This window comes from Bombina bombina, chromosome 5 (genome assembly GCF_027579735.1).
Source record: "Bombina bombina isolate aBomBom1 chromosome 5, aBomBom1.pri, whole genome shotgun sequence".
In the NCBI taxonomy this organism is placed as follows: domain Eukaryota; kingdom Metazoa; phylum Chordata; class Amphibia; order Anura; family Bombinatoridae; genus Bombina; species Bombina bombina.
The window spans coordinates 473,134,164-473,161,333 of record NC_069503.1 but is presented as its reverse complement, the minus strand read 5'-3'; the positions used below and the strand labels follow the sequence as shown (position 1 = coordinate 473,161,333).

The following is a 27,170-nucleotide window of genomic DNA, read 5'->3' as shown; positions in this document are numbered from 1 at the left end:
ACAAAAAATAAAAAAGAATTACAAGCAGTTTAAACTAATTACACCTAATCTAAGCCCCCTATTAAAATAAAAAGCCCCCCAAAATAAAAAATTCCCTACCCTATTCTAAAATACAAAAGTAATCAGCTCTTTTACCAGCCCTTAAAAGGGCTTTTTGCGGGGCATTGCCCCAAAGTAATCAGCTCTTTTACTTGAAAATAAAAATACAATACCCCCCAACATTACAACCCACCACCCACATACCCCTACTCTAACCCACCCAAACCCCCCTTAAATAAACCTATCGCTAACCTCCTGATGATCATCCTACCTTGAGTCGTCTTCACTCAGCCGAGCCGAATTCTTTATCCAAGGTTTCGCAGAGGAGGTCCTTAATCCGGTAGAAGTCTTCTTCCAAGTGGGGCAAGAAGAGGTCATCCATCCGGTAGAAGTGTTCATCCAGGCGGCGTCTTCAATCTTCATCCATCCGGAGCGGAGCCATCTTCAAAGGAGCCGACGCGGAGCCATCCTCTTCAACCGACGGACTAACGACGAATGAAGGTTCCTTTAAGGGACGTCATCCAAGATGGCGTCCCTTCAATTCCAATTGGCTGATAGAATTCTATCAGCCAATCGGAATTAAGGTAGAAAAAATCTGATTGGCTGATGCAATCAGCCAATCAGATTGAAGTTCAATCCGATTGGCTGATCCAATCAGCCAATCGTTTTGAACTCGCATTCTATTGGCTGATCGGGAACATGGCTCCGCTCCGGATGGATGAAGATTGAAGACGCCGCCTGGATGAACACTTCTACTGGATGGAGGACCTCTTCTTGCCCCGCTTGGATGAAGACTTCTACCGGATGAAGGACCTCCTCTGCGCACCTTGGATGAAGAATTCGGCTCTGCTGAGTGAAGACCACTCAAGGTAGGATGATCTTCAGGGGGTTAGCAATAGGTTTATTTAAGGGGGTTTGGGTGGGTTAGAGTAGGGGTATGTGGGTAGTGGGTTGTAATGTTGGGGGGTATTGTATTTTTCTTTTCAGGTAAAAGAGCTGATTACGTTGGGGCAATGCCCCGCAAAAAGCCCTTTTAAGGGCTGGTAAAAGAGCTGATTACTTTTGTATTTTAGAATAGGGTAGGGAATTTTTTATTTTGGGGGGCTTTTTTATTTTATTAGGGGGCTTAGATTAGGTGTAATTAGTTTAAACTGCTTGTAATTCTTTTTTATTTTTGTAATTTAGTGTTTTTTTGTATTATAGAATAGTTTGTTTATTGCATTTTATTTTAGGTAATTGTAGGTAATTTATTTAATTTATTTAATGATAGTGTAGTGTTAGGTGTATTTGTAACTTAGGTTAGGATTTATTTTACAGGCAATTTTGTATTTATTTTAACTAGGTAGCTATTAAATAGTTATTAACTATTTAATAGCTATTTTACCTAGTTAAAATAAATACAAAGTTGCCTGTAAGATAAATATAAATCCTAAAATAGCTACAATGTGATTATTAGTTATATTGTAGCTATATTAGGGTTTATTTTACAGGTAAGTATTTAGTTTTAAATAGGATTAATTTAGTTATTAATAGGAATATTATTTTGTTTCATTTAAATTATATTTAATTTAGGGGGGGTGTTAGGGTTAGACTTAGGTTTAGGGGTTAATAAATTTATTATAGTAGCGGCGACAGTGCGGGCGGGAGATTAGGGGTTAATATTTGTAGGTAGGTGGCGACGATGTTAGGGAGGGCAATTTAGGGTTTAATACTATTTATTCTAGTGTTTGCGAGGCGGGAGTGCAGCGGTTTAGGGGTTAATACATTTATTATAGTGGCAGCGAGGTCCGGTCGGCAGATTAGGGGTTAATAAGTGTAGGTAAGGTAGCGGCGACGTTGGGGGGGGGGCAGATTAGGGGTTAATAAATATAATATAGGGGTCGGCGGTGTTAGGAGCAGCAGATTAGGGGTTCATAGGGATAATGTAGGTTGCGGCGGTTTCTGGAGCGGCAGATTAGGGGTTAATAATATAATGCAGGTGTCAGAGATAGTGGGGGTGGCAGATTAGAGGTTAATAAGTGTAAGGTTAGGGGTGTTTAGACTCGGGGTTCATGTTAGGGTGTGAGGTGCAGACTTAGAAAGTGTTTCCCCATAGGAAACAATGGGGCTGCGTTAGGAGCTGAACGCTGCTTTTTTGCAGGTGTTAGGTTTTTTCCAGCCCAAAATGTCCCATTGTTTCCTATGGGATATCGTGCACGAGCACGTTTTCCCAGCTTACCGCTACCGTAAGCAACGCTGGTATTGAGGGTTGAAGTGGAGCTAAATTAGGCTCAACGCACCCTTTTTTGAGCCTAACGCAGCCCCTCAGACAACTCTAAATACCAGCTTTGTTGGAAGGGTTCGTTGGGAAAAAAAGCAGCGTTAGCTACGTGGGTTTTTACCGACAAAACTCTAAATCTAGCGGTAAGACTTTATATCACTCCCAGTTGTTCTCCTGTTTACTTCTCTCTCCCCTGTGAACGCCCCTTGGAGAAGTAATCTGCCTTTTAAGAATTTCACTAGGGATCTCACAGTACCGGAGGATCATTTTATATCATCTTGTCTTAGAGGAGAGGTTTATATATATGAAGAAGATGTATATATCTATAATTTTTTATAATAATTATGTGTAATACATTTTTTTATTTCTGCTCTGACTTTCAGGAATACCAAATTTGTTCCAAGAAAATGTATCAACAATTCAAATAAAGGTGAACTGGTCAACACATGATGCAAGCTATTATGTTACTTCTATTCAGATAAATGGTTATTTCACTTCATCGATTATCTGGACATATAAGGATTATGGAAATCATTCAATTAGTATGTTTTTTCTTCTGTTCTGTTATAGGGTAACAAAATATAATGTCATTATATGAAATGTTTATATACAATAAGAAAAGTTTATATCATGAGTCCTACCTTTAACTTATATCAAGTATTGCACAGTAAATCAGTTCAGAGCATTTTGAGTTAAGATGAGTACAAAATCCCTTTCCCATAGGAATTATGAGATTTTTGGACAAGGTTTAAAGCAAAATCTGCTCTACCAGTATTAATGGAATTTAGTATAAAAACTGGTCTCAGGGAGTAGCGTTTCCATAGCTTAATTTGGTTAGAAACCAATAAGTAGACCCAGAGCTATATCTATATCACAAAAGCAAATGATGATGCACTCAATGAAGTGAAAGGACTTTATTGAAGTGAACAGCAATGTTTCGGGGCTACTGCCCCTTTGTCAAGCTTGACAAAGGGGCAGTAGCCCCGAAACGTTGCTGTTCACTTCAATAAAGTCCTTTCACTTCATTGAGTGCATCATCATTTGCTTTTGGATACTTATTTGGAGTCTATGGGATTGGACTCTGTATGATTGCACCTACCATGATACCTATGGACCTCTGATGAGTTCAGGTGTGCTGGTCTTACCTTTGTGCTATATCTATATCACCTTTAATTAAAAAGGCCATTATTATTTTTTTTTCAATTTCCACGTGTGAAGAAGGATTTTCCAGTAGTGGATCATAAAAACTTTTATTTTAATTTTAAATAAAATTTAGGAAGTTATTGTGATTTGAAATAGCTCATTAGAGTTTACTATATTCAGTCAGCATGTTTATGTTAGACATCTAGCTTACTCATAATTTCAGGAATCTGACAGGACTAGACTGATCAATTGCCTGACCACAGGATTTTACAAAATGTATTTCCGTTGGCTTTTATGCTTCCTAAAAATGGATTTATTTACACTAGAGAAAGTCTAGTTATTTTTTTAGGGAATAATTAAATGTGAGAATTAGAAAAAATACATGAAAAATGAAATAGTTTGTTTTTTTTGCACATGGTTTAAGCAAACACTAGTGGAGATCGTTTCCACAGACTACGGGCCTGATTTATCAAGCCCAGTATGCATTTAAATGCATTTGTTTCCGTGCGAGCCTTCAGACTCGCCGGAAACACGAGTTAAGAAGCAGCGATCTTAAAATCACTGCTCCTTAACTCACCCACCACCTTTGAGGCGGTGGAAAGCAAACAGCCCGATCGCATACGATCGGGTTGATTGACACCCCCTGTGGCCACAAATGTGCAGGGGGCGGCATTGCACAAGCATTTCTAGTGAAATGCTTGTGCAATGATAAATGCCGACAGCGTATGTTGTCAGCATTTATCCATGTCCTTCCGTACATTGATAATTCGGCCCCTATTTGTTAGTTTTTAATAAACAAAGACCATGTGTTGGTATTATGAAATGGAAAACTGCTATGAAGATTTAGAATAGCTCACAGGTTCAAATCACTGTCAATGGCATTAATATTTCCCTTTCTTTTATTTCCCTTTCTTCCAAGAGACTAAGGGCATTTTATTTATAATATATTTTTGAAAACTAGGGTAATGCAGTGAACATAGCTTATGTCTTAAAGGGACATTAAAGGGACAGTAAATCCAAATTAAAATGTCATGATTCTGATATGGCATGTGATTTTAATCAATGTTCCAATTTACTATTCTCATCAAATTTGCTTTGTTCTCTTGGTATTCTTAGTTGAAAGCTAAACCTAGGGAGGCTCATATGCTAATTTTTAAGTCCTTGAAGGCCGCCTCTTATGTGAATTCCTTTGACAGGTTTTCACAGCTTGAGGGTGTTAGTTAATGTGTGTCATATAGATAACATTGTGCTTTCACCCGTGGAGTTATTTAAGAGTCAGCACTAATTGCCTGAAATGCAAGTCTGTCAAAATATCTGAAATAAGGAGACAGTCTGCAGAGGCTGTGTAAAGTATCTCCACTAGTGTTTGCTTAAACCATGTGCAAAAAAAAAAAAAATTTCATTTTTCATGTATTTTTTCTAATTCTCAAGGTAATCACAGAGGTAAAAGGTGTATTAATATAACATTGATGGTTATGCAAAACTGGGGAATGGTAAATAAAGGGATTATCTATATTTTAAACAACACCATTTTTGGTGTTTACTGTCCCTTTAAACACTAAATAATTGCTAAATACAATGATACGTTCAAAGAAACTATTACTCTAAGAATAACATGTAGATGTATTTTTAAAGTTTCATTAGTTGTTTAAATATTATCAAAATAAGTGTAGAGTTTTAGGGTAGAATTACTATTGTGCGAGTGGACATGATCCGATATTGCGAATCATGTCCCCTGCACATCGATAAATTCCGACAGCATACTCTCTCGGCATTTATCATTGCACCAGCAGTTCTGGTGAACTGCTGGTGCAATACCGCCTCCTGCAAATTCGCCGCCAATCGGCCACTAGCAGGGGGTGTCAATCAACCCGATCGTTTTCGTCGATGTCTGTCCATAGCCTCAGAGCAGGCAGACAGGTTATGGAGCAGCAGTGTGGAATATAACGTAACTGCCATTTCTAACAAGGACTGAAAAGCACACAATTGTCAACATGAAATTACTGGAAAAAGGGACAAAATAAATAATTAAAGTATATTGCAAAGTTTATATATACAGTGGATATAAAAAGTCTACACACCCCTGTTAAAATGTCAGGTTTCTGTGATGTAAAAAAATGTGACAAAGATAAATCATTTCAGAACTTTTTCCACCTTTAATGTCATCATCATTTAAAGTGCCTCTGATTAACCCCAAATAAAGTTCAGCTGTTCTAGTAGGTGTTTCCTGAGATTTTGTTAGTCGCATCCTACAGCTAAAGCCATGGTCCGCAGAGAGCGTCTAAAGCATCAGAGGGATCTCATTGTTAAAAGGTATCAGTCAGGAGAAGGGTACAAAAGAATTTCCAAGGCATTAGATATACAATGGAACACAGTGAAGACAGTCATCATCAAGTGAAGAAAATATGGTGCAACAGTGACATTACCAAGAACTGGACGTCTCTCCAAAATTGATGAAAAGACGAGAAGAAAACTGGTCTGGGAGGCTGCCAAGAAGAGACCTACAGGAACATTAAAGGAGCTGCAGGAATATCTGGCAAGTACTGGCTGTGTGGTGCATGTGACAACAATCTCACGTATTCTTCATATGTCTGGGCTATGGGTTAGAGTGGCAAGACGGAAGCCTTTTCTTACAAAAAAAAAACATCCAAGCCCAGCTAAATTTTGCAAAAACACATCTGAAGTTTCCCAAAAGCATGTTGCAAAAGGTGTTCTGGTCTGATGAAACCAAAGTTGAACTTTTTGGCCATAATTCCAAAAGATATGTTTCGCACAAAAACAACACTGCATATCACCAAAAGAACACCATACCCACAGTGAAGCATGGTGGTGTCAGCATCATGCTTTGGGGCTATTTTTCTTCAGCTGGAATTGGGGCCTTAGTCAAGGTAGAGGGAATAATGAACAGTTCCAAATTCCTGACAATATTGGCACAAAACCTTCAGGCTTCTGCTAGAAAGCTGAACATGAAGAGGAACTTCATCTTTCAGCATGACAATGACCCAAAGCATACATCCAAATCAACAAAGGAATGGCTTCACCAGAAGAAGATTAAGGTTTTGGGATGGCCCAGCCAGAGCCCTGACCTGAATCCAATTCAAAATCTGTGGGGTGATCTGAAGAGGGCTGTGCACAGGAGATGCCCTCACATTCTGACAGATTTAGAGTGTTTTTGCAAAGAAGAGTGGGCAAATCTTGCCAAGTCAAGATGTGCCATGCTGAACAACTCATACCCAAAAACACTGAGTGCTGTAATAAAATCAAAAGGTGCTTCAATAAAGTATTAGTTTAAGGGTGTCCACACTTATGCAACCATATTATTTTATTTTTAATTTTTATTTCCCTTTACCTAAAAGATTTCAGTTTGTTTTTCAATTGAGTTGTACAGTTTATAGGTCACATTAAAGGTGGAAAAAGTTCTGAAATGATTTATCTTTGTCTCATTTTTTTACATCACAGAAACCTGACATTTTAACAGGGGTGTGTAGACTTTTTATATCCACTGTATATATGTATGTGTGTGTGTGTGTGTATATATATATATATATATATATGACTTATTTTATATTACCATCTCAAGGTGTTTAATGTTCCTTTAAATAGATTTTTTGCTTTGAAGATTTTATTTTAGTTGGTTATATATTTTAGGACTGCATTGCAGTTTCGGTTTAAGGAAAATAATAATTTCATATTAAATTATACAAAATAGACATGTTCTTCTTTTCCAACAATAACAATAACATTCTTTTCTCAATAGGAGTTTGTATTGAAAATTCAATTTCAGTGGAAGAATTGGAAATACATGTTGATGTTCTCATCCCTGAACCAAACATTTTAGAAATAACAATTGCACAGACTGAGGAAGATATTCCATCTTGCATTCCGTATGATGTTAACTCTTTAGAGTCTTTGGTGCGTGTTTATTTTGGCTTAAATTACCAGTTTTGTGCCTTTGTAGCAATGGGAACTGATCTGAATTTTAATTGGTTCTTCACGGATGACAAAAGTAGTTACAACACAGTTGGCTTGGAACATAACAAACTTCTCAGTATAATGGTACGTGGCCTAAAACATCTAATTTATCATTCTTATTGTATTGCAGTGTTTTATATTGTGTTACTTAAAGTTAGTTTATGTTGGTACAATGGATCCAAAGATTTGTTTAAAAAACAAACAAAAAAAAAGATACACATTGTTACTAGGATAGTTACATTTATACAGTAATTTGGTTCTGAAAACTAACAACATGCTTTTATATATATATATATATATATATATCATGTTTAACCCCTTAATGACCGGACCATTTTTCAATTTTCTTACCCTTAATGACAATGGCTATTTTTAAATTTCTGCAGTGTTTGTGTTTAGCTGTAATTTTCCTCTTACTCATTTACTGTACCCACACATATTATATACCGTTTTTCTCGCCTTTAAATGGACTTTCTAAAGATACCATTATTTTCATCATATCTTATAATTTACTATAAAAAAAATACAAAATATGAGGGAAAAAATGGAAAAAAACACACTTTTTCTAACTTTGACCCCCAAAATCTGTTACATATCTACAACCACAAAAAAACACCCATTCTAAATAGTTTCTAAATTTTGTCCTGAGTTTAGAAATACCCAATGTTTACATGTTCTTTTTTTTTTTTGCAAGTTATAGGGCAAAAAATACAAGTAGCACTTTGCTATTTCCAAACCCCTTTTTTTCAAAATTAGCGCTAGTTACATTGGAACATTGATATCTTTCAGGAATCCCTGAATATCCCTTGTCAAGTATATATTTTTATTTAGAAGACATTCCAAAGTATTGATCTAGGCCCATTTTAGTATATTTCATGCCACCATTTCATCGCCAAATGCGATCAAATAAAAAAAATTGTTGACTTTTTCACAAACTTTAGGATTCTCGCTGAATTTATTTACAAACATCTTGTGCAATTATGGCATAAATGGTTGTAAATGCTTCTCTGGGATCCCCTTTGTTCAGAAATAGCAGACATATATGGCTTTGGCGTTGCTTTTTGGTAATAATAAGGCCGTTAAATGCTGCTGCGCACCACACTTGTAATATGCCCAGCAGTTAAGGGGTTAATTAGGTAGCTTGTAGGGTTAATATTTATCTTTAGTGTAGAGATCAGCCTCCCACCTGACACATACCACCCCCTGATCCCCCCCTGACCTCCCTCAAACAGCACTCTTCCCTCCCCCACCTCACAATTGTCACCGCCATCTTAAGTACTGGCAGAAAGTCTGCCAGTACTGAAATAAAAATCATTTATTATTTTTTTTTCTTCATACTGTCTGCAGTCTGCATCCCCCCTTACCCCACAACCTCCCTGATCCCCCCATACATCTCTCTAACCCCCCCTCTACCTATTTGCCGCCATCTTGGGTACTGGCAGCTGTCTGCCAGTACCCAATTTGCCCCCAAAAATAGTTTTTTTTTTTTACTTTTTTAGATTAAAAATTTGTTTTCTGTAGTGTAGCTGGCCCCCCTTAAAACTTCTACATCCCTCCCCTCCCAGATCACTTACTAAACAAGAAGATCCCCATGCATCTGCATTGATTATATATATTTTTTTTTTCATTTTGTTCCGGTATATCCGCAACCGCCGAAATTGCCATTCGAGATCGGGAGTTAGCCTAATATGGAGCATATACTTACCGCTCCACAAACAAGATGCTCCCACCCACCAACGAATGTAAGATCGCCATAGTCCAATGCTGAGAGGGCCACAAAGTGGCCCTCTCTGCATCGGTGGGTAAAATAAGGGATTGCAGTGATGCCTCAATATTGAGGCATCACTACAATCCCTTGTAAGCAGCTGGAAGCGATCATGATCGCTTCCAGCGCTTCTAACAACAGAGGACGTACCAGGTACGTCAATTGTCATTAAGGGAATGTTTTTCTATGATGTACCTGGTAAGTCCTCTGTCATTAGGGGTTAATGTGATATCATTTCTGAAATTTTGTAAATTCCCTCTTGTAAAACTTAAGATAAAAATAAACGCCTTACTACATTTTCATATAATCAGTGATAGGCACAGACAAAGGCTGTGGTGGACATTTTCCAAAGTACAGACCTTAGTGAAGGACACCAAGGTACATTTGAAATTAAAAACATTTATTTTATAGTGCTTGGTGTTATTATACTGATGCAGATATCACTGATCCTATAACCGTCCCTCCTCTAGCTATACCCATGAGCCAGTGTCACTACTGTGTCTTTGTATAGTGCTTGGTGTTATTATATTGATGCAGATAGCACTAATCATATAACCAGCCCTCCTCTGGCTATACCCATGAGCCAGTGTCACTACTGTGTCATTATATAGTGCTGGGTGTTATTATACTGATGCATACACCACTAATCCTATAACCGTCCCTCCTCTAGCTATACCCATGAGCCAGTGTCACTACTGTGTCATTATATAGTGCTTGGTGTTATTATACTGATGCAGATAGCACTAATCATATAGCCAGCCCTCCTCTGGCTATACCCATGTGCTAGTGTCACTACTGTGTCATTATATAGTGCTTGGTGTTATTATATTGATGCAGATAGCACTAATCATATAACCAGCCCTCCTCTGGCTATACCCATGAGCCAGTGTCACTACTGTGTCATTATATAGTGCTGGGTGTTATTATATTGATGCAGATACCACAGACCCTATAACCAGCCCTTGTCTGGCTATATGTATGTGCCAGTGTCACTACTGTGTCATTATATAGTGCTGGGTGTTATTATACAGATGCAGATAGCACTAATCATATAACCAGCCCTCCTCTGGCTATACCCATGTGCTAGTGTCACTACTGTGTAATTATATAGTGCTGGGTGTTATTATACAGATGCAGATAGCACTAATCATATAACCAGCCCTCCTCTGGCTATACCCATGTGCTAGTGTCACTACTGTGTAATTATATAGTGCTGGGTGTTATTATACAGATGCAGATAGCACTAATCATATAACCAGCCCTCCTCTGGCTATACCCATGTGCTAGTGTCACTACTGTGTAATTATATAGTGCTTGGTGTTATTATACTGATGCAGATAGCACTAATCATATAACCAGCCCTCCTCTGGCTATACCCATGTGCTAGTGTCACTACTGTGTAATTATATAGTGCTTGGTGTTATTATACTGATGCAGATAGCACTAATCATATAACCAGCCCTCCTCTGGCTATACCCATGTGCTAGTGTCACTACTGTGTAATTATATAGTGCTTGGTGTTATTATACTGATGCAGATAGCACTAATCATATAACCAGCCCTCCTCTGGCTATACCCATGTGCTAGTGTCACTACTGTGTAATTATATAGTGCTTGGTGTTATTATACTGATGCAGATAGCACTAATCATATAACCAGCCCTCCTCTGGCTATACCCATGTGCTAGTGTCACTACTGTGTCATTATATAGTGCTGGGTGTTATTATATTGATGCAGATACCACTGACCCTATAACCAGCCCTCCTCTGGCTATACCCATGTGCTAGTGTCACTACTGTGTAATTATATAGTGCTGGGTGTTATTATACTGATGCAGATAGCACTAATCATATAACCAGCCCTCCTCTGGATATAACCATGAGCCAGTGTCACTACTGTGTCATTATATAGTGTTGGGTGTTATTATATTGATGCAGATACCACTGACCCTATAACCAGCCCTCCTCTGGCTATACCCATGTGCTAGTGTCACTACTGTGTCTTTGTATAGAGCTGGGTGTTATTATACAGATGCAGATACACATCCAGTATTTCACCCAGGCTTTATTTATTCCATAACATCACCCAATGGCCCCTATTTAAGAAAGTCTGGCGGACCTCGCTGAATACGGCGAGCAATTCGCTCGCCGTATTCAGCGTTGCACCAACAGCTCACAAGAACTGCTGGTGCAACGCCGCCCCCTGCAGACTCGCGGCCAATGGGCCGCCAGCAGGGGGTGTCAATCAACCCAATTGTACTCAATCGGGTTGATTTTCGATGATGTCTGTCCGCTGCTGGTGCAACGCCGCCCCCTGCAGACTTGCGGCCAATCGGCTGCCAGCAGGAGGGTGTCAATCAACCCGATCGTATTCTCTATTGGGTTGAATTCCGGCGATGTCTGTCCACTTGCTCAGAGCAGGCGGACAGGGTTATGGAGCAGCGGTCTGCAGACTCGCCAGAAACACGGGGCATCAAGCTCCTTTCAGAGCTTGATAGATAGGCCCCTTAGTCTGAACTTCAAATGAGTAGTAGATTTTTGTTAAATAAATTGCAAAGTTATGTCTATTTCCACTCCCCCTGTATCATGTGACAGCCATCAGCTAATCACAAATGCATATACGTATATGCAGTGAATTCTTGCACATGCTGAGTAGGAGTTTGTGTCTCAAAATGTGTAAATATAAAAATACTGTGCACATTTTGTTAATTGAAGTAAATTGGAAAGTTGTTTTAAATTGCATGCTGTATCTGAATTTTCAAGTTTAATTTTGACTTGAGTGTCCCTTTAAGTGTGAGCGTTAATTTGCACTCCACTCCTAATCAGGCCCATAATTTGGAATTTGCTATTTTTACTGTAGATTGAAAGTTATGACTTATTTCAGCAATTTGTATTATATCTTATAATGTTTCACAAATGAGCAGATGAACAGACAAATCAATAAAGCCAGAATGAAATCCATATATAATTAACGGGGATCTAGAGAAATAGACAGTATATTAAGAAATAGTGAGGGGGAACAAAAATCTGATTTTTTTGTGTGTGTGGTATCTCTCTGTATTCAGTTGTTTTTTTTATACCCCATATTTCTTGGGGGTTCAGTCTTTGGAGATATCTCAGAGTTGGTATGTGGTACCTATTTTCTAATGTATAATTAACTTACAGAATCATACGTTTACAAAAGAAGGACTGCATCAAATTCACGTAAATGTGTCAAACAAATACAATTGGATTGCTGAGACAGTTAATGTGGTAAGTGAAAAACAATTCATATTAAAGGGACTTGGGCAAATAACTGAGAACAGACTCATGGTAACAGACTTGTAACTTGATCCTGGTTGCAGATAGAAAAGAGAGCACCCTTAAATAATATCAGTCAATAGACCAAAGTATATAACTGCCATTCTAAACACAACAGACTTGCAAAAACCTACAAGCAAGAACATTGCTTGTTCGTGGTTCAAGAAAATAAACAATTGACTTTATATAATCTTAAAACTACATAAATTAGTTACATAAAAGAGAAATCAATATAAAAACAGCTTGCAGCAGTATAGCCAATAGCTGTCAGTCCAGCCAGACCCCACAATCACCATGCTCTTCAAGGCCACGCCTCTTTCTTCAGGTGACACTTTGTGTTTGGGTTTTGTATGTTATTTCTGATGTTATTGTGGGTGACATTATTTCTCATAGATTTCACTCAAATATACATTGACACTTTATTTGAATAGGCCTGCCAGTAATGCATACTAATTTGGGCTTGGCAGAAGTACATTAAAAACTAGGCCTATTTATCATAGGTCTTGCGGACCTGATCCGACAGTGCGGATCAGGTCCGCAAGACCTCGCTGAATGCGGAGAGCAATACGCTCTCTGTATTCAGCATTGCACCAGCAGCTCACAAGAGCTGCTGGTGCAACGCTGCCCCCTGCAGACTCGCGGCCAATCGGCCACCAGCAGGGGGGTGTCAATCAACTTGATCGTACTTGATAGGGTTGAATTCCGGCGATTCCTGTCCGCCTCATCAGAGCAGGTGGATAGGGTTATGGAGCAGCGGTCTTTAGACCGCTGCTTCATAACTGGTGTTTCTGGCGAGTCTGCAGGCTCGCCAGAAACACAGGGCATCAAGTTCCGTTCTGAGCTTGATAGATAGGCCCCTATATGTAATTGATTTTAAAAAAATGGGAGCTTCATGGTCAGTTTTGTAGCCACCGAACAAAGGGTACTCGTCATCCAGAGTCTCCTCTCATATATAAATTTAGCATTTTACCAATATAAGTCTTACAAATAATAATACTTTATGTTTTTAACCAAATGAGTACAGCATGAATATCTGTAAGTTTTCCAAATTTCTGCTCAAGCTTGATAAATGTGTGTTTCTTATCTTTGCATTTAAGAACACTGTTTAAATGTTTGTTTTTTAGGCTGTAGTAAAGAAAATGATGTACAATCTCACCCTTCACATGCAGAATGGTTATGTCTACGCACTCAGAAAAAAGATAACTTTGGACATAATATTTTTTACCACTTCAATCTGGCAACCTGTCTTTTTAAACATTTCTTTTGAACAAGGTGTAATACTCTATCATCATCTAAGTGAAGACCTTCAAGATCCTAGAAACACTGACCACATTCAGATTGCTGAAACATATGGGTTACACCAATGCTATTTGCATTTTCATGCATATTACAAGTATAAAAAGCCAGGAAATTACAATGTATCAGTTAGTGTTGGCGATGGATCACGTATTTCCCAACTAGACCTTCCTCAGCTGATTCACATCTATGATCCTATAATTTATATTTTTCCAAACCCACCATGGCAAAAATATTTTTCCAAGGGATTGAATGTAGCTTTTGAGGTCATTAGTTTAAGTGATAAAACAGGGTCTCAGTGCCAATGGAGTATTTCAAAGCCGGGGGAAGTGATAATATGGACTTCATCTGATTGGCACATTAATATTAGTTTTGAAGACAGTGGGAATTATCTTGTTTCAGTAACATGCTATAACCCCATCAGCAGTGCCACATATGTAATGGAAATTGAAGTACAAAATGCAATAGGCAATCTAACGCTCTCAAGAAGTAATGAACAATATATTCAAAATGGTGCCATACTAACGTTTAATGCAACTACAGACGATGACTCATCTACCACATATATCTGGGACTTTTCAACCAACAAGGCCCCTATAGTGAACCAGCATATATCAGCAACTCATATTTATACTCAGCCTGGAACTCACACACAACTGAATAATGTTATCAATATAACAGACAGTATGCAACTCATTGTTCAGGATCCAGTTGGACACATTGCTCTAGATTTACCACAGTATATAACAGTTAATCATGTCACATCAGTTCTTGTTTCTGTCACTTCTGGAAGCGATGTTTCTTTAGATTTATATTTCAATGGTAGTTTGACCTACCAGAATATTACCTGTACTCCAAATACCCCTGTAATGGTGTTCCACAACCTTACAAGGATCGGGCAACTAGAGGTGAAAGTGATTGGTTTAAATCTAGTGTCTCAAAACACTGTTATTTCAGATATTTCTGTGGTAGAGGAACTTCATGAAGCATCCATAGATATATTCCACAAAACCATGCTTGGAGAAGATATCATTTTGGCCGTAAAAGTAAATGGTAAGTTAAAGTGTAAAACATAACTAGTTTTGTTTAAACCATATTGACACCACAATAAAATCTTTAGATTACTAAATAGCATGATAATTATCCATATCCGAAGTGTGAATGATTACAATATATACTTTATTTACTTAAATATGTTTTGTTTGTTTTTTATTCAAAGCTTTTTATTTGTGAGGGTGACCATTTTTCTTCCAGCTGGGTTGAGCAGTGCATGAGTGACCTTGCTTGTCAATAATAATCCATTTCCTCCAGAGATGCTTTGCTTTGATGCAGTTGGGCAGAAAGTACAACTTCTGATTGGCTGTACTGTCTAATGATAACAAAGTGAAAAAAAGGCTTTTGTGGGAGGGTGGTTGGGGATTCTCAATAGCAGGCTGCTGTGGTGGTCATAATAAATATAAAAACAAGTGTTTTGAAAACAATGTCCTTTCCTTTAATACATTTTTAGGATGCATTTGTTATAGAAAAATAAGTGGTTCTTACTGTCTCGAAAGAATAATTGTGTTGTGTCTCTATCTGTATGTGCTTTAACATAATAAACAAACTACAAATGCTTTACATTTGCACAATTGTTTTCATTTGCAGGTCAGCTATGGAGCAGGAAGCACTATGTTTACAAATGGACTCTTGCAAGTAATGCTACTTATATATCTGGAAGCCCTACGCTGATATATAGATGCACAACTTTGGGTACCCATACCATTGTTGTGGCAGTGACTAATCTTGCATCTACTGTATCCTGTTCAGTACATTTCAATGTTATGCCCTATAAAACTGTACCTGGCATAAGTCATTTATCAAATGCTGTTCTAGGAGAATCTGTGGTTTTTACCCTCAAGGTAAGTATATAATAATTCCTATATATAACTGCCTGTATTAGCTTATGTACATTACTACATTTTATCATTACACTGTTGCTTGGGAGGCACATCTGGCGAGCCAACAACAAGAGACACTTAGTGTAGCCACTAATCACCAGCTAGCACCCTGTAGTGTAGAATATGTACATATTCTTATTCAACAAAGGATACCAGGAGAACAAAGTACATTTGGAAACCGAAGTTAATTTAAAAGTGTCTTAACCCCTTAACAACACAATGTACCCTTTACGTTGCATGTCATTAAGAGGATTTTTAACCCTATAATAGCGCAAGTCTTGCTGCCAGCTACAAGGCACACTATTACTGCTTGCCTCACTCCAGGAGCAATCTTGCAGCTGGCAGAGAGACCAATGCTATTTAACCCCTTAGATTAAAAATGGCAGGGTACATTGGCTGTCGTTAAACAGGTTAATATATAAATTTTATGTGAATCATACATATTTACATTCCTATCTATTTCAATTATTTTTTACTCTGTTGCATCTAAAACTGGGTATTTTAAAATGTATTTCAGCGTGACCCTTATATGTTAGAGGTAGTTTCATCCTGCTCACTAATACAACTGCAGAAGATGTCTATCAACCAGTGTATTTATACAATGTAATGCATTTCCTTTTAGATTCAATATTGATTAAAAAGGTTTTCATTTAAGATATTTTCATGTAATTTATATAGTTATCTTGATTAATTGTTGACCTTCTATATGAATAACATTTATTGAGCTTTGCATTCACCTTTTTATATACATTAAATCACAACTAATATACATATGTATTTATCAGAATATTGTTCCAGAAGAGGAGTCTGTTATTCTTAATTTTGGTGATGGCACAAACACAGTACTCATGGCATTAGATATTGTTGGAAATAGGTATGTATTTGTGTTTTGGTTTTTTAATCAAATAAATATTTTTACATATTTAATCTCAGTTTAATGGGAGATAAAACTACAAAAAGAAAAGAAAAAAACTCTAATGAGCATTTTATTTTATAATTGTATTATTGTGCTATTGTTTGCATATACAAAAAATATGGATAAACATCCACCCTGCGCCACTGTTGATATTGTAAGACTTGCAACACGGGATAATAAAAACTATCAGACATTACTGATAAATTGGACTTCCTTATATCAATGTTCACAGATAAATCTTCTGTTAGGGACAGCTCTTCTTCCTCAGTCACTCTTGGTGGCAAGTAATATCATCTACATAAACATAAACACTAAAAAAGAGGCGCCCCAATGGTGTGGTACCTTTAAAATTAGCAGTCACCTAAAGATAAGCAGTATATTCACAAATGTAATGAGTGCAAACATCCCCATTCTGAACCTTTAGGAGCCGTTCAGTAAGCTCTTAAATCAGAATATGGATTCTTTTGTTCCTCAATATTGTAAAGCCAGGCAATCTCCAAGTTGGCACTCCTGTCAAAATGCTGTGTTACCCCCTAATACTAATACCCCAATATGCAGGTATAGATGGCCACAAACCACTGCTGTGGTGTGATAAAACTATATGTTTAATATAGCAATAAAATCTTAGCTAAAAATACTAAGCGTTTCTTAGTGTAAAAACAACCACTGTTTCCACAGGTGTACATAAAAAGTGTCCATAGTATAAACATGTAAAGATTGCTGGCATCTATGCCTTTTCAATGTGCATGTGTGATGTCTACGTTATCACAAATTTCTTCCTTCAAGTCCGCCAAATGACGGGTTATCATAGGATTGATACAAGATGTTACAGTATGCCAATTAGATATTTAATATCCCTTAATAGACAAATAGTTATAAAGGGAATGGCGAAATCGCATGAGTATAAATAAATAATTGAAATAAATTATTTCAAAATAATTTGTGTTACTGTTAGAACATTTGTCCACTCCAGGGAAATAGTTGAGCATGTCTGGTGAGTAAATAACAAGAGGCATATGCATGTAGCCACCAAATATCTGCTAGCTCCTTGCTGCTCCTGAACTAGATATGTTCTAATCATTCAACAAAGAATACCAAGAGAAAAAAAGTAAATTTGATAATAGAAGTAAACTGAAAATTCTCTTAAAATGGCATGCTCTATCTGAACCATAGTTTTGTGAACCTATCTGGTTCAGGCATTTGCATGTCCCCAGAATTGCCTTAAAATAATGTTGGCAAAACTCTTATACTTCTTCGCACTGGAGGTAGAAATGTGAGAAATCTAAAAAGATACAAGAAAAAAAAAGCACCATCCAAGAAGAGACTAAGTGACACAGTGTAGTATATGAGTAAAACAAAAAACATTTTATTGTGACCAGTGCACACACAACGTGCGACTCTTTTTCTCCCTTTGAACGATTCAGTCAATCCGATACACAGATACTCTATATCCTTAGGAGAGGCATGGTCTGCCTTTCTCATATATAAGAGCGGAATTGCTGTTTAACGGTGTCTTTGTACAGTCCAGTATTGAAATAAGCTAAACAAACAAACTGTATAACACACTTCTCACACCGCTCGGAGCCGCTGATGATCGGAGAGGAGATCAAAAGGATTTAAGGAGCCACAAGTAAAAAGGATTTGATGTAACTGCGTGATAATACAGACTTCAGTTTTCTGATAAACTGAAATAGTGTACCTCAGCTATAAAAGAGGTTTGAAGTGTGCACTTGTTACAATAAGGTGTTGTTTGTTTGTTTTTACTCATATACTACTCTTAGTTCCTTTGTGGGTGCGCTTCTTTTTGCTTGTATCTTTTTAGATCTATCTGAACCATACAGGTTTAATTTTCACTATCATTTCCCTTTAATTACTTATTTAAAAATAATTATCTGATTGGTTTTGCATCCGGTTACCTCACGGAGACACAAGCCAATCAGATGGGCGCTGTAATTCCTCCATCTTCACTATTTATTTTTGCCTCTACCTGGGGGGTTAGATGAGCACCCCGTCGATCCTCTAGCATCCACCCCAAGTGAACCTTGGTGAAGGAGGTTTACAAGGGGGGCTTTACCCCCTTGAACCCCCCAGGCAAAGGCAAAAATAGATAGTGAAGATGAGGGAATTACAGTACCTGTCGTATATATGGTGTAACATGTATGTGTGGTGTATAATGCCTCACATACATGTTACATGTATGTGTACTGGTGTAAGGGGATCCTACAAGGCGTTAGTGCTCATCCCGAATGGACCAATCAGATCATACATAGGAGATAGGCATTAATGCATGATCTAATTGGCCCGTGACAACCAATCGGATAATGTATTGGGTTAGCCGCTAGCGCATAGTATTTTATTTGGGACTAACATCATGGGGCCCATTTATCAAGCTGCGGATGAAGCTTTAGGGCCCGTGTTTCTGTCGAGTCTGCAGGCTCACCAGAAACACCAGTTGCCAATTGGCCACGAATCTGCAGGGGGCGGCGTTACACCAGCAGCTTACAAGAGCTGCTGGTGTAATGCTGAATATGGAGAGCGTATTGATCTCCGCATTCAGCGAGGTCTGTCGGACCTGATTCGCAATGTCGGATCAGGTCCGACAGACCTTTGTTAAATAGGCCCCTTTAAGTTCAATGTATCCTGATTGCATTGTTTTTACCTTCTCATAATTATGTTTATGTTTTGTAATTCATGCACTCCTATTTTGTTCAAGCACGTTATATATAGTTATGTTTATTTTTTGCATTATTCTTGTAGCTTCAACGTGTCCCATACATACAGGAATACCGGTATTTACAAAGTTTGTTTAATGCTTAATCCAAGTGCTACAGAAATCTCTTCAGTCATTGTGATTCAGGAACCTGTAAAGGGTTTAACCCTCCATGGACCAAAAACAGTTGCTTTATCCTTCAGGTAAAATAAAGCTATCTGTAGTAACTTTCTATTATTTATCCTGTAAATTACAAAGAAACAATAGCAGTTTACATTAAAAGATGCTGTCTGTGCCAGTTAAAACTTTAGAACATTAAACAAAGTGGATATGGTTTTAAAAACAAATTTTCTTCATATAACATAGTTGTCAATATTTAATAAAAAAAATTGAGGGACATTTTGCAGTAGAAACAATAAGCGAGTCATGGCAGAACCAATCATGAAATACAGACAGTTTCCACAACTCCATCTCCAACAACCAATGTAATTTACATACAATATACATACAAATATTAAATATGACTCAATATTCAATATATTCTTTAAACTGCAGGAGACACAAATTGTAGTTCACCAAATTAGTTATATAATTATTCTGTTGTTCTTATGTAAAGTACAGGATATTCAGATGTCATAATATATAAACAAACATATACATAAGACCTCATGTCTAATTCCCACAGTTTGACATTCATGCTGAACCCATGATTGAGGGAAGATTTCCAAGCATAGATTTTCAAAGTGACATATAGAGGCATATTTTTCAAGCTCCGTACGATGCCCCGTGTTTCCAGCGAACAGAAGTTATTTACTTCTATTATCTAAAGACCGCTGCTCCATAACCTGTCCGCCTGGTCTGAGGTAGCGGACAGAAATCAACCCGATCGGGTTGATTGACACCCCCTGCTAGCGGCCGATTGGCTGCAAATCTGCAGGGGGCGGTATTGTACCAGCAGTTCACCAGAACTGCTGGGGCAATGATAAATGCTGACAGCGTATGCTTTCAGCCTTTATCGATGTGCAGCAGACATGATAGGCTCGCACTATAATAAATTGACCCCTAAGTACTAAATAAATGCTAGATAGAAGGATGCATTCAAAGAAAAGATTAGTCTGAGAATAAAATGTATATATATATTTTTAAAATTTCATTAGCTGTTTAAATATTGACAAAATAAGTGTAACGCTTTAGTGTCTATAAAACATTGAGAACTGCCATGTTGTAACTTAAGTTACCTTCTCTGCTGTGGCCAATTTTAACAGTTATAAATAGGACACTTATTTTTATTTGCAGTAATAGAAAATATAGTTTATACAAATCCTAATGTTCATTAAATATGTTATTTAGAATTTGCCACTTTTGTTCTATTTACAGATCTGAGATTCCATCTTTTGTGAGTTATTCTGCTGACATTGTTAGAGGTTCCAATTATGTTTATCGCTGGTTCTTCTCAGATAGTGAAACCAATAGCAGTCATATTGGACTACCAAAGGTATATGTTTTTTATTCCCTTTTGTTTGCATTTATCTTTTTAACACAGTTTTAGATACACATTGTGGGCTAGATTATGAGTGGAGACCAAACGTTTACGCCGGAGGATTAAGGGATTTATCCCAAGGGTTTGCGCTTGTCGGCTTACCACTACTATTACGATTTGAAAGTAAACGCAATCACTTCACGATTTAAGCTAGAATGATTTCCGAGGTCTGGTTAACTGTTTTGCAAAACTGAAAAGTTGCACAAAATACATCAAAAATACATTACAAAGTACAGTTACACTCATAATAACATTATCTTATAAACATTAGTTAAAAAAATATTGTACACAAAAGTTATAAAGGCTCAAAGATATGAGATCTCAGGTGTAAGAAAAAAAAAAGGCAGCCAAAGGGCTTTAAAGGGACATTAAACCCAATTTTTTTCTTTCTTGATTTAGAAAGCACATGCAACTTTAAACAACTTTCTAATTTGCTTCTATTATCTAATTTGCTTCATCGTCTTGATATTCTTTGCTGAAAAGCATATCTAGATAGCCTCAGTAGCCGCTGATTGGTGGCTGCACATAGATGTCCTTGTGTGATTGGCTCACCTGTGTGCATTGCTATTTCTTCAACAAAGGATATCTTAAGAATTAAGCAAATTAGATAATAGAACTAAATTGGAATGTTGTATTGTCTATCTGAATCATGAGAGAAAATTGTTGGGCTTAATGTCCCTTTAACATAGAGATACATTTTGTCTAAAAAAGATATGTGTGTGTGTGTTTATATATATATATATATACATATATATATATATATATATATATATATATATACACGTGTGTGTGTACTTATGTATTTATGTATTTATATGTGTGTATATATATATATTTACAGACATATATAAATATATAAACACATAAATACATATGTACACATATAAAGACAGATATATAAGTGCAGTTAAGTTGATGAAAACATGTTAAAGCATATTTATGCAATATACATTTTTTAATAAAGTGTTATAGGGGCCGATTTATTTAAGTGCAAGCAGACATGATACAATGTAGCGGAACATGTCCGCCGCACATTGATAAATGCATACGCTGTCGGCATTTATCACTGCACAAGCAGTTCTTGTGAACTGCTTGTGCAATGCCGCCCCCTGCAGATTCACGGCCAATTGGCCGATAGCAGGGGGTGTCAAACAGCTCGACCATATAGGATCCAGTGGATTGATGTCCGCAGCCTCAGACCAGGCAGACAAGTTATGAAGCAGCGGTCTTTAGACTGCTGCTTCATAACTGCTGTTTTTTTTGGGGGGAGCCTGAAGGCTCGCGCGGAAACAGGGGCATCAAGCTCCATTTGGAGCTTGATAATTCGGCCCCATAGTGAGAATTTACTGTAAATATTTCACATTCCAATATTCTGCACATAGCAGAATATGTTCTATGTATTTCTAAATAGATATTCCTATATACTGTATATCTGTATATATCTATACCTTTAAATAATTATATATACTGTATATATGTGTGTATATATATATATATATATATATATATATAAATAAATATATATATATATATATATATATATATATATATAGGTACCAAAATACCATCAGATATATATTTAGAAATATCTATTTATGAATAAATAGAACATATTCTGTTATTTGAAGAAAACTGGAATGTGAAATATTCATATTTTCTTGTCAGCTTAATGCAAATGAAAATATGTGATCGTGTTTGCGCGAGAGTAGAGTGTTATGGTTTTAAAAACAAATTTTCCACACAACCCCAAATCTCAGAGAAAATAGGGAAAACACTGAGTATTTCCAATTTAATACATCCCCCTAATCCTCCCCGACAGTAGTCTGGGAAGCACATAAAGCGGTGGTTAGAGGGGAATTCATCAAACAAAAAGCTATTCTCATTAAAAAATACAACCTAGAATACCATCAATTGATAAACCAGCTTAAAGACGCGGAACTCAAACACATGCAACACCCGAAACTAGCAAGTACCCTCGACCACCTCACTAAAATTAGATACAACTTAAATAATCTCCTTGCAGAGGAAATTCATAGGAAGGCTTATTATCTAAAGAAATTATACTTTGTAGAAGGGAATAGAGCGGGACCATTACTTGCCAAAACACTGAAGAGGAGAACATTTGCCAATTACATACATAAAATGTCAGACACCACGAGCAAAGAAATTTACGACTGTAAAGGAATTGCGAATGCATTCAGCAAATATTACAGTTCTTTATACAACATTTTACCTGATCATAACACACAAAATAGCACACTCATAGATAAATACCTAGAAGAGGCAAATCTGCCGTCCATACCAGACCCTCTTAGAGACTCCATAGACAAGCCTTTCTCTGAGCAAGAAGTAGCTAAGGCTATTAAGACATTTCCAACACATAAAAGCCCCGGCCCGGATGGTCTAACAAACTCCTACTACAAGCATTATCAACAGCTATTAGTACCCCACTTAACGAATCTATTTAACTCTTTAGACGAAGATGGCCTTTTATCCCCACAGCTACTTGAGGCACACATTGCAGTAATTCACAAGGAAGGTAAACCCACAACAGAACCAAGCAGTTATCGCCCGATATCGCTATTAAATAGCGATATAAAAATCTACGCCAAGGTTATAGCGCACAGAATCAACTCGGTTCTTCCGGACTTGATCCACTTGGATCAAGCAGGCTTTGTCCCTCTGAGGGAAACAAGAGACAACACTATTAGAATCACCCACATCTTAGATTATGCCAACATCCACAAAATCCCTATGTTTGTAGTATCCACAGACGCGGAAAAGGCCTTTGATAGGGTGGCCTGGCCTTTCCTCAGAAGCACATTACACCACTATGGTTTTGGCTCTACCATGATAAACAGAATCTTTCAATTATACTCATCCCCCTCGGCAAGGGTTAAGGTTAACGGGGTGCTATCCCAACCCTTACCAATGGAATGAGACAGGGTTTCCCACTCTCACCAATCCTATTTGTACTCACCATGGAAGCATTAGCAGCTCATGTGAGAGCCAACCCAAATATTAAAGGGGTAAACATTGGCCCTAACCATTATAAGATCTCAATGTTTGCGGACGACGTCCTGCTCACATTGACTTCCCCTACACACTCACTGGCAGCTCTCATGGAGGAATTTGACACCTTTGGCCAACTATCCAATTTTTTAATCAATAAACAAAAATCGGAAATTCTGAATGTCTCTCTCCCTCAGAGGGACATGCAGCTTATTAAGTCCACTTGCCCGTACAAAGTAAAAAATTATCAATTGAAATACTTAGGAGTCCAATTAACCCCCAAAATATCACAACTATACGACGCCAATTACAAAACCTTATTTTCCACGATACAACACACCCTAAAAAACTGGCAAGATAGGCCATTGTCATGGTGGGGGAGAATCCAGGCTATAAAAATGACAATCTTGCCGAAAATCCTGTACATATTCCAGACAGTACCAATAACACTCCCCAAATCCTATATTCAACAACTTCAAAAAAGCATAAACTCATTTATCTGGGAAAAACAAAAGCCACGAATTAATGCAGCCACACTCTACCGTTCTCTTAGAGGAGGAGGGTTGGGGGCCCCGAATTTGGAATCATACTACCACTCAGTGGTGCTGCAACACATACTGGACTGGCACAGCAAAAAAGAAGCCAAAGCATGGATATCCTTAGACTCTCAGATACTAAAAGCGCCCAGACCTGGCTCAGTGTGCTGGATTCCCAAATCACTGAGACCCTCTATATGTCAAACATCCCCCCTTTTTAAACACATTTTTGATACGTGGGACTACTTGGTCTGGAGATTCCCGAAATTATCCAAACAACAATCTCCACTTACACCAATATCCTCTAATATGGAGCTCACGGGGGGATACGAGCCCCTTAAAAACACTAAAGTCACTTGGGAGTTACCGGATTCGGTTCCCATTATTACACTTCTAGACAATCACTCACTTAAATCTAGACAAAATTTGACTAATATATTGAACGGTGGATTCGCGTCCTGGTTAAAGCACTCCCAGCTTAGTAACTTTATACATAGTCATCACTTTAGAGAGAACTTGGTTAGATCCCCAACTCCTTTTGAGCATCTTTGCCTATCAGCAATACCCACTAGGGGTACTCTCTCAGTGGCTAAAAACGCCCTCGTAAATGCCGAGCAGTTACATCCCCCTTTATACACATCTCACTGGCAACGAGATCTAAATGTTCAAATAGACGAGAATGAATGGCAGAAAATATTTAATAACACTCGTAAATCCTCAACTTCCACAAGATTTATTGAATTGAATTTCAAAATCCTTATGCGCTGGTATTTGACACCACATAGGCTACACAGGATTTACCCTTCCTCTGCGGCAATATGCTGGAGAGGATGCGGTGATACAGGTACAATGGCACACATATGGTGTAAATGCACCAAGATTGCCCCCTTTTGGAATTCACTAGAACCTTTACTTAAAAAATTCATGGGAGAAATATTTACATTATCCCCCACAATAGTCTTACTAAACCAAAACCCCGAATGTAGATGTAAAATACGCAACACACTGTTACGGATATGCCTAAATAGCGCAAAAGCCCTGATCGCGCAGAACTGGAAGTCCCCATTAATTCCAACTTACCATCAGTGGTTGTCGAGGGTAACTGAAGTCATCCCTCTAGAGCAGTACGGTTATTACAGACGTAACCAATTAGACACATTTCTGGAGGTCAAATTTTACTGGGAATCACTCGCTAAGTCACCGTAGAGTTCATTATAGCGCATTACAGCAGAAAGCGACCCGATTAAGACAACAACCTGACTCAAACGTAAGGCCACCCAATAGGTTCTTCTAAACTAAATAGATAAATTCTGTTAGATACAACACAAGCAAATGGCTCTCATACCTCACAAGTACAGATAGTATGTTTCCAGTTGATTCTTTCTTTTGTTATATTGTTACTGTTTTTACAAGTTAATGTTTTTGTTCTCTGATAATCACAAATGAATGACTTGCTCACCAATCCTGTTTTCCAAGGAAGGACTTTTAAAGTGGGAAGTCTTTCTAAATCCCCCTATTTTAGGATCCGGCTTAAAACAAGCTGGGCATGGACATTGAAACTGGACTAATATGCGTAATCTCACCTTATTAAATGGCTTTGATGTTCTTTTCTGTATGTTAAGTCAACACAATGTATATGTGTCATTCCGGTTTAAAAAATCAATAAAAACTAATCATAAAAAAAAACAACAAATTTTCCACATATAACATAGTTTTCAATATTTAAAAAAATAATAATTCAGGGACATTTTGTAGTAGGGACAAATGAGCAAGTCGTGGCAGAACCAACCATGAAATAGACAGTTTCCACAACTCTGTCTCCAACAACCATTGTAATTTACATACAATATGCATAAAAATATTAAAAATTATTCAATATATTCTTTAAACTGCAGGAGACACACAGATTGCAGTTAACCAATATATATATATATATATATATATATATATATATATATATATATATATATAAAGAGCATTGGCATGTAAAATGTTCATAACTCACTTCGGCTTTAGGGTTAGTGCGTGATAAGTGTTAGTTTTTTTTTTTTAAACAGCGTTCCCCATAAATGTCTATATGGAAACGAAGTTAATGTGGTCACAAAACCAGAGGCCTCGAAGTTAGCACTCAAGGGATTTCGCTCTTGCGTTACTTTTTTACTTTCAACTTGTAATGTGCGTGCTAAAATGCCCAAGTAAAAAGTTATCGCACGAGTGACAAATTAATTATTAATCAAGATGTAAGTTATTTCAAATAATGCATAGTTATAATGTTTAAATAATTACAAAGTACGTTAACTTATGCTATACCTCTGTGGTAATAAAGGGACTGTCTAATGCAAAAATTAGATTCTTGGATTCGTTAGAACGTGCCATTTTGGCATTTCTGACCCTAGCTATGTATTTAACCCAGGCAGATGGGTTAAACACAAACGTAAAGTCCCACTCATGAACCACAAGCATTGCAGCTCATAAGCAGGAAAGGCCAGGGAACCAGTCAGGAGTGTCCATTGTACAACTTGCTAATCACTATCTGAGCTCTCACTTAAAACTCCTTAGCAAGAGAACATATAGTTTGCATGTGCCAGTAATGCAAACATTTAATTCTCTAGTTACTTAGAGCATATCAGTTTGCTTCAGAACGTCCTTTTACATAATTGTTTAATTAGGACAATTAGGACACAAGTTAAAAATAAATAGTTGCTACCAGCTATCATATTTACAGTAAGTATTATTTTTATGTAG

The 27,170-nt window shown here is 37.4% G+C and overlaps 1 protein-coding gene across 1 annotated transcript in view; it reads left to right on the top strand.

Moving 5' to 3' along the window:
- LOC128661511 (uncharacterized) overlaps positions 1 to 27,170 on the top strand; it is a 300,034-nt gene that overhangs the window by 14,186 nt on the left and 258,678 nt on the right. Inside the window, exons 3-11 of the mRNA XM_053715761.1 lie at positions 2,683 to 2,841; positions 7,200 to 7,498; positions 12,344 to 12,430; positions 13,603 to 14,827; positions 15,419 to 15,672; positions 16,497 to 16,585; positions 19,385 to 19,540; positions 20,715 to 20,832; positions 22,801 to 23,766. Coding sequence (XP_053571736.1) covers positions 2,683 to 2,841; positions 7,200 to 7,498; positions 12,344 to 12,430; positions 13,603 to 14,827; positions 15,419 to 15,672; positions 16,497 to 16,585; positions 19,385 to 19,540; positions 20,715 to 20,832; positions 22,801 to 23,766 — 3,353 coding nt within the window. The remainder of the gene's footprint in view (positions 1 to 2,682; positions 2,842 to 7,199; positions 7,499 to 12,343; positions 12,431 to 13,602; positions 14,828 to 15,418; positions 15,673 to 16,496; positions 16,586 to 19,384; positions 19,541 to 20,714; positions 20,833 to 22,800; positions 23,767 to 27,170) is intronic.